At 36.0% G+C, this 8,615-nt stretch overlaps 2 protein-coding genes across 3 annotated transcripts; one reads left to right on the plus strand and one right to left on the minus strand.

Moving 5' to 3' along the window:
* Positions 1 to 29: 29 nt before the first annotated feature.
* On the plus strand, positions 30 to 1,994 carry LOC118735768 (nuclear transcription factor Y subunit B-1). Of its 2 annotated transcripts, none has more exons than XM_036465717.1 (4): positions 30 to 391; positions 474 to 790; positions 850 to 919; positions 1,329 to 1,994. In XM_036465717.1, the coding sequence occupies exons 1-4, from the start codon at positions 316 to 318 to the stop codon at positions 1,883 to 1,885; spliced, it is 1,020 nt and encodes a 339-aa protein (XP_036321610.1). In that variant the 5' UTR covers positions 30 to 315; the 3' UTR covers positions 1,886 to 1,994. The 2 variants fall into 2 exon arrangements, with proteins under 2 accessions (XP_036321610.1, XP_036321608.1); XM_036465715.1 differs by lacking the exon at positions 1,329 to 1,994 and adding an exon at positions 1,013 to 1,284 and having other exon boundaries at positions 35 to 391.
* An 892-nt stretch (positions 1,995 to 2,886) lies between these two features.
* On the minus strand, positions 2,887 to 8,298 carry LOC118735767 (zinc finger and BTB domain-containing protein 38). Its single transcript, XM_036465714.1, has 7 exons — positions 7,776 to 8,298; positions 5,671 to 5,894; positions 5,378 to 5,596; positions 5,043 to 5,301; positions 3,928 to 4,971; positions 3,415 to 3,758; positions 2,887 to 3,335 (listed from the first exon to the last, which is right to left on the minus strand). The coding sequence occupies exons 1-7, from the start codon at positions 8,092 to 8,094 to the stop codon at positions 2,904 to 2,906; spliced, it is 2,841 nt and encodes a 946-aa protein (XP_036321607.1). The 5' UTR covers positions 8,095 to 8,298; the 3' UTR covers positions 2,887 to 2,903.
* Between the last annotated feature and the right edge of the window lie 317 nt (positions 8,299 to 8,615).

Raw genomic sequence — 8,615 nt, forward strand, 5'->3', positions numbered from 1 at the left:
TTTCTATGAATTCCAAAGAACGTAGCCCTAAAGATTGTTACCAGATCAACCAAATAATAAACACCTTGTGGTTAAGAACGTAAAATAGCAATTTACGTTCTCAGTAAAAAAAGAAAATGCGAAAAAGTTGAAAAGAGAATATACTGACATTCCAGTTGTCAATTTTGTAAATGCATACATCTTTTACAATTTGCATATTTTCTATAAAATCATTCTTGTATAAAATTGTTGAAAGGTAATTTTCCTGAAACCTATTATTAAAGAAAGCAATACGAAATCAAGACAAAAGTAGTGTTATTTGATAAATAAAAAGAAATGAGTACCAGTGGCGATTCGCAACCCTATTTGAACGATTTTATGATGCGAGACGATGAGGATGTTATCTCCGGCGGTAAATTTCAAGCGACAATACAAAATTCGTGTTTTACTAATAACTGTAGCATATTCCAATATATAATCTCTCCCAATTGCAGATGATGAATCGGATAATAAGCATAGCGGCGGCAGTTATATGCTCCGCGAACAGGATCGTTTCCTGCCTATTTGCAACATCATCAAGATCATGAAAGTACCAGTGCCGGAGAATGGCAAAATTGCCAAAGATGCACGCGAGTGCATACAGGAGTGCGTTTCTGAGTTTATTTCATTTATAACTTCAGAGGCAATAGAGCGTAGCATAGCGGAAAATCGAAAGACAGTGAATGGGGACGATTTACTTTATGCATTTGCCAATTTAGGTTTCGACAATTACGTAGAACCTCTGTCTATGTATTTACACAAATTTCGTGAGGTAAGCCGATGTGTTTTTAAATAGTATGCGGTCTAATATTTATTTAGTTTACTGTCTAGTCCACAAAATCGGATCGTAATTTATTTAATGAGCCCAATATGCTGCAAGACGATTCATCTACCGAATTTCGTAAGACCGAACTGCCGTAAAATATGATTACCTACCTATATCTATTTGTTTAATTTGTTACATTGGGTTAATAAAATATCAATATACTGTTAGCGGGACCACCACACATGAATACACAGTATATAAAAAACACGCATGTACTCACCATCTAGCACAACACATTCCCCTTTAATGGAATTGGCGAAAAATTTCAACAACAACGCACCTAACATTTACCAAAGCATCATTTACACCAACGAAAATTCCATATAATTACCATTTCCACAAAACTCTACTTCTAAATTGCGAATTTTTCTTAAATTAAGTTACTATAAAGAATATCCCATATTTCAATGTAAGCCAAATAAAAATGTGTGTAAAACTCATTTCCATTGTAAGTTTAATGTACAAAAAGACAAAATCTCTACAGCATCAGTTGCGGACAACAGTAACTCTACAATAATAACAAAAGCGGAAAGCACCACAACCGGAACATTGATGAAAAATTCAAGTGCAGTCATCAACGCTAGAACGACTTCAACTGGCACTGCAAGCACATACTCGAATGTAAAACTGTACGAGATAATCGACACCAACCAACAGCAACCGCAGCAGCAGCAGCAGCAGCAACAGCGCCCACAAAATGGTATACACAACTTATTACCCACCCATGGCATCACCATAACACCAACATCTGTATCAACATCAACCATACCCGTTAACCTAATGAGCAACGGTTGCACCCAAACAGTCAATGGCGTCAGCACTCTAAGCACAACATCAGCAACTGTACGTCGTTCAGCGCGACTACAAACGCGCACTCAACAACTGCCGGTAGTTACGACTGTGGCGAATGAAATGCCAGGTAGCATTATAAATTCAGATCAAGTGATATTCTTTGATGCTGATGAATTGCGCCAACACGTTTTGCAACAACAGCAGCAACAACTCAACAATAGTGGCGGCAATAGTTACGTGCATATGTAAGGAGTGATCGGAAAGTTTATTACTTGACGCGATCTTCTACAAAGGGTGAATTTTTTTGATGCAACGAATTTATTGCCTCAATTGCATTCCCAAGTTGAGGAAAATTATTGAAGTAGAAAAAACACTTTATTTCGCATGCAGTTTAACAAGTAAAAAACTTTATAAAAAATCAAAGGAACGGGGATTGGGATATAAACTTTTTCCAAAACTCTACTGCACCTAAAAGTGAATGATGTTAAAAACTTCAAATTTATAGCACTTATTTGTAATTGAACTGTAATTGCGAACTATTATCATTTTATTGTAATAAAATTTGCTATATACATATTTTGCAAAATATCCACTTCCAAAAGATTTTGTATTTTCTCAATCAGTACTGTCATATATGTGTTTTATAATTTTTATAACTTCAACAGTTTACTTTTTATGTACACTTGACTGGGTCGCCCCCACGCGAAATAAACCTTACGTCGCCCTTCTTAACAATTTCAACAACTATCCTTGATGCGACTACTACAATAACAACAACAACAAGTTTTCTTTATAATTTTTTCGTGGTCCAGTCTAGTCTAGACACTTCCATGATGGTGTCCATCATTAGCCCCCAACAAACTTTTATCTGATATGTCGTTAAGTAAATTCACAAGTTATTTATAGAAAAAATATTTATTAACCAATATGCATATATGTATGTATTTGTAGGTATATACATACATATATATGTGTATATAAAACGCACGCAACTAAACTACTTACGTCTACAGTTTGAGTAATAGTTATACAATTTATATATAGTTTTACAAAATGTTAGCCTAACCGACTATGATTTAGAAAAAAAAGATAATATTTAATTGGCTTACAGAAATAGTTTCAAGCATTAACCTTCCCTTCATACATAATTATCATACAATTTCAGAATATTAACACAATTCAGCTGAACCCTAACCTAGTAATAAGTAAAAAAAAAACTTAATTGTTACCAATTGGTAACAACTTAAATATAATATTAAAGCAATCGCTATTTATTTTGAATTTCTGTCAATACCTCAGTTATGTGTGCTTCTCCACCAGTACCTTGAATTTCTGTCAATATTTGCGTTATGGGTGCTTCTCCAGCAGTATTTTGAATTTCTGTCAAAACATCCGTTATGGGCGCTTCTCCAGCAATATTCACGCCACTAACATCCTTGACCTCATCGTCATCATCACCATCTACCGGCTGTGGTTCGAATACCACACGCCCACGTATGACACGTACGCGCGGTCCAATCGCACGCGAATTAAGTTCAAATTGGCCACAAGTAGCTGGACGCGTTGAACGATGCATACTCAATCCGCTAATACAGGAGAATTGTTTGTTGCAGCCATAACATTTGTAACGTTTCATGCCAATGTGACGCGATAGATGTGATATAAGCGTTTCACGGTGTGTAAAACTTTGTGAGCATATCTAAAAGAAAAAAATATGGTGTGAAGAATTTATTAAAAAGAATATGTATAGTTTCCACATTCTAAGTGTATGTACTCACTTCACAAACAAATGGGCGTTCGCCGGTATGCGTACGATGATGTACAGTGACTTGCCCGCGTGTGCGAAACCGTTTTTCGCAGTAGTTGCACTTGTGTGGCAGCACGCCCGTGTGTATGGTACGATGACAATTTAGTGTGCTGTTTGAAAAGAAACATTTATGGCATATATCACATTGGTGCTGTGGATTGCGCCCGCAATTGTTACTCAAATGCTCTTTAACCATTGATTGCGTCGAATAGCGTCGACCACACTTTGGACAGATGTAGCCTTCAGGCACCTTCTTGGGTTTACTACGAGCATTATTTCTGGTTATGTGTGGAGAGTGTGGCCGTTTTCGTAGTTCTGTAGTAAGTAAATGATTATTTAGTGGTGTTTATGATGTCAAAAAAGTAGGCACACAATGATGGTGTTTGTAATACCATTGAAAATGCCGAGCTTCATAAAAAAACTTTTAAGCTGCTACAATCTTAAGATTTTTTCCTCTTAAAAATAAATTTTTTTTAATAGTTACCTCCACTGCCATCCTCGGAATTTGTATTTTGCATGGTCGCCGTACTATTGCTGCCCATTGAATTGTCACTGAAATTCGCCGCATACACTGAATTCTCATTTTGTAGCACCAACATTTCCTCGTCTAATTCCTTTTTTATTTCAATAATTTCCATTTTTGCTGGTTCTTGCACTACTGCTTCTTCTAACTTTGAGTCAATTGGTTCACTGGTATTTATTTCTTCACGCACAATTGCTTCGTTCAATAATTCAGTCAAACTTAACTCCTTATTTGTTTTTGTAACAGATTCAAGTTTAGCGGCGGCAACCGTTTTATCTAAGGATGGCACTTCGACCTCCTTCTTTTGAAAGTAGCGATTAGGTGTTTCGAATTTTGGGATAGCTTCTTCGGCGCTTGCCGCAGTGTTAGGTGGCGAGTTAGATTTCACCAACTGTATTAAACGGAGTTGTGTCGTTGGCATCATTTTAACAATTTTAAAATTTGATGGCAATTTTATCATCTTTGGTGGCGAATCAAACTTTATAGGAACTGTTTCAGAATTTGTGGTATTTATGTTAACTTTAGATGGTGACTGAGGTGAAGTTTTGGGCGTAGTGGTAGGGCTGTTGAATTCACTGACTTTGTTTATTATTTGAAACATTTTTGGTACGCTTTTCAATGAGAATTTCGAGGTAATACGCTGTGCAAGTGCATGCCCTAATGTGCCGGGACCAGTTTGTTTTGCTGGTGCTAAAGTTGCTGGCTCGCTTTCGACTGGCAAAACACTCAGTGGTTGCTTACGTAGGCGCAGTTTTACTGGAGGCGCAGCCAAATCATTTTTACTCAACGTTGGAGTAGGTTGTACTACTTCATAATTTTCAAGGGGTTTTGTATTATTAGCCACTATAGGGAAATCTGGCAAAATTGTTTCATAATCTACAGGCTCTTGCTTGATTTCAATTGTTTGAGGTGTCTTTTGGGTAGGTATGTGTGGGGTGTTGATATTATTATTGGGCAATATTGGTTTTAAACGCAATTTCAAACCGGGGGGCGCCGTTTTGGAAGCTGAGGAAATTAAACAGTCCGAAAATTATTGGTATTCCCATTCTTGCGGATAGTTTTCAAGTACTACTTACCACATTTAATTTTGTATGAATTGTGTTTTGTCACTTTTTGTTTTTCTTTTAGTAGCTGTAGTATCTTTGCCGGTGTTTCTCTCTGTATGCATGCTAAACGGCCACACTCATCAGGCAAGGAAGTCCAATGTTCTTGTAGCTCTGCCATATTAATAAACCACTCACGACACAATGAACAGACAAAGCGGTGCAGTTTACTGTGCATTTTAACTTTATGTTGATTCAATTGATAGAAGTCGTGAAATTTATGATTGCAAACCTATAGGAGATAGAATTTTAGCTTCTTATGTGATAGTCATTGCTTAACTGCATGCAATAATAAAAAATCGACCTACATTGCATTTCAATTGCCTAATATCATGTTGGTCAAATTCATGTTGCTCACAATCCTCTAAAGATCCGAACCAAGTGTCACAGGTCTTTCTTACGCAAAACATACGATTCAACTTATGCTGGGCCATGTGGTGTGCGTAATGTGTATCTTGAAAAGAGCGTTTCATGCAAAGTTTACAGATGATGGATTTCCGGGTTCTTCGATTACGTTTCGCTATATACTGCGGTAAGGAAAAAATATAATGGAATTACTTCTAGTGTATGCACATTTTTTACTACAAACAATTAAACTTACATCAGCTTGGTAATTGGCTTGCAACTTTTGCAAAAAGGCTAACTCATGATTTTGTTCTATCGAGTCGGAGGCGCTTACAGTTATCATGTTTTCATGCTCCTGCACCACTTGAAAATCTGCACCTATGTAATTTGAAGGTTCCTGAGGTTTGGTTGTTTCAGAAAGCTGTTCGGAAATGTTAAAACTATCGGCGGGGGCATACGCGAAATCATCTTCAGGTTCAGCTATAGGACAAGTCAAATATTAGAGGTGTAAAAAGATATCACACAAGCGCTTCTTGAATTAGTAAAGTGGTGAAACATCATTTTTCGATTTGAAAAAAATTTGAAATTTTTAGATATAAAAATATGTGCGCATACAGTCAGTCAATAAAGTTTAGGTACAGCGAATGTTTTACAAGACGGGCAACTATTTTTTTAATATTTTATTTTTCGATAATTTTTTATAAAAATATGGTTAATACTACAACAAAAAACAAAAAAATTAGAGTTCCAAACCTTGTGCAAATTTGAATGAAATTTTGCAGAATTTTCTTTAATTTTGCACAAGGTTTGGAGCTTTGAATTTTGGGGGTTTTGTTGTAGAATTAACCATATTTTTATAAAAAATTAGCGAAAAGTAAAATATTTAAAAAATAGTTGCCCATATTGTAAAAAATTCGCTGTACCTAAACTTTATTGACTGACTGTATGTATTTACAAAACTGCAACTATTTTAAAAATTTGTTAGATTTCGCGAGTCGGACATTAAGTTAGGTATGTATTGGCGATTCAACTTTTATAGTATGTATGCACGAGTATATTCCAAATACAAATAAAAGTTAGTATTCGATTACGTTATAAAATTTTGCTATACTATTCATATGTATGTGAATGTGTGTAAAATAAAAGGTGCAATCCCGTATTCCTCGGACTCCGACTAGTAAAACTGTCAAAAAATAAAAATTCGCTCAGAGCGAGAGTAACATTGAAAAGTACGGGATCGCTTTCTAGTAAAAAATGGTAACTTCTGTCAACTTCAACATAACCTCCAAATTTTGGTTGTAAATTTTTGTTTATTTTGTAGGTAAACACACTCAGCTCACACATGTAAATAACCAAAAATACTTTCAAATTCATTAGAATCCAATTAAACAAGTAACTAAATACTTTTCAACATGAATCAGCGGAGTGCACTTTTTTTGTTTACAATTTGTTTGCCAAACACACTATAGCTGATCGTTTCACACATTTTCCAGAATTTACCAGCAAAAAATTCTCGGACTAAAACTGGTAACTTCTGACAGAGAGAGAACCGTAATTATTCTCTTTTTTGTCCTCTCAATAGTCAGAGAACCGAGTACGGGATCGATTTCCAGTAAAATCTGACTGATTCTGACTAGTCCGGACTCGTACGGGATCGCAACTAAACTTGAGCGTAGCATACCATAAATTTTTCAAAACTAACAAAATCAGGTGCGTTCCCTAACTCGCAAAGAAGTTGCGATAATTTACAGGATTTTACCAGAGAGCGTTCCCTTTCCCCGTTGCAAGATTATAACCGAAGAACTGGCAAACTACCAGCTGTTCAAATGTTTTCAAATTTGAATTAGCAAAAACAAAAGTGCACCTGCATTTTCACCCTATTAAATATACCCTAGCGAAGAAATATCAAGTTTTGTAAGTATTTTTGTTAATTTGCTGGTGTATTTGAGCAAAATTTAGAAGATCGACAAATGATAAAAAATTGCTATGTAAACCAAAAATGGCGTCCACGGTGTATTTGACAGATTTACCAGTTTTCACCCGAAAACGTTCCCGCACTTTTTGGGTTTTCTCTCTTTCTCTGAGAGCAGTTTCAGTTTTTGACAGTTTTACAGGTTTTATCCAGAAAAATTGAGGAACGAAACTATTAATATTACATATATTTGGCAACCCTCAAATGACAAAAAGCAACAGCAAACATGGCAACACAGACGCACTCACGATGCTTGCAGTGAAATAACACCGCAAAATACAAAATAATCAAGATCAATTTCTTAACAGCTGCAAGGAATCACATATGAAGGGCTTGCAAGTATGTTTCAGCTAAAGTAGATACAAATGTTTACTAATCCCACTACCTACCTTTTATTTGTACGTCTTCGACCATGTTCGCACTCCCCGCCACCATTTTCTGCGTATTAAAATCATAACCATTATTGTAGTTTTCAGCATACGTATAAACATTAGGTTCCACTTTTATTGTTACATTGGATGGAAATTTAGTAGCAGCATCAGCAGTGCTACCAAAATCATAACATGCCCCTCTGCCTACACCAACGGCAAAACCTTTATTGCTTCTGCTGCTGCCAATTGTGGCGGCGTCAGCATCGAATTCACCCATTTCCGCAGCGTAGATTATCTCTAGCGGTTCTTGTTTTATTTGCACCGTCTCTGCAGCCATTACCGTTAATATATGCACTATTCCAAACTTATACAGGAATACTCAATGCACTAACTATATTAATGTTATACACAAATGCACATTACAAAACAACAATAGTCGAATTTATCTACAAAATTTTACGGTGAAGCTTTTGTCTGCATACAATTTAAAACCGCGAGAAATTACCGAGCTGCACGAGCGATCAACCAAATGTCAACTTGAAACGTCAAAAGTGAGGTATGCAGCCAGTAGAGCGGGATTTTTTGTAAATGCCAGGGAAATTATTTGCTGTAGAGGATTGATGCCCAGCGTTGCCGTTTTGGTCCAATTGGACCAAAATTGGTAGCTTCATTCTCCTCAAAAATTCAAAAATGTTTTGAAAATTCAATCGAACTTATCATTAAAATTTGTTCACTTTGCGTTTACATGTTGAAAACATTGCTTTCACTTTGCTCACACGTATAAGTTTTTTTTTGTTTTTTCTAAATTTTACTAAGCACATCATTTTCGAGAAACAAAAACTCACTTCCCAAAGCTAT

The sequence above is a fragment of the Rhagoletis pomonella genome, unplaced genomic scaffold (genome assembly GCF_013731165.1).
Source record: "Rhagoletis pomonella isolate Grant_MI unplaced genomic scaffold, Rhpom_1.0 Rhpom_scaffold_00003, whole genome shotgun sequence".
Taxonomy (NCBI): Eukaryota; Metazoa; Arthropoda; class Insecta; order Diptera; family Tephritidae; genus Rhagoletis; species Rhagoletis pomonella.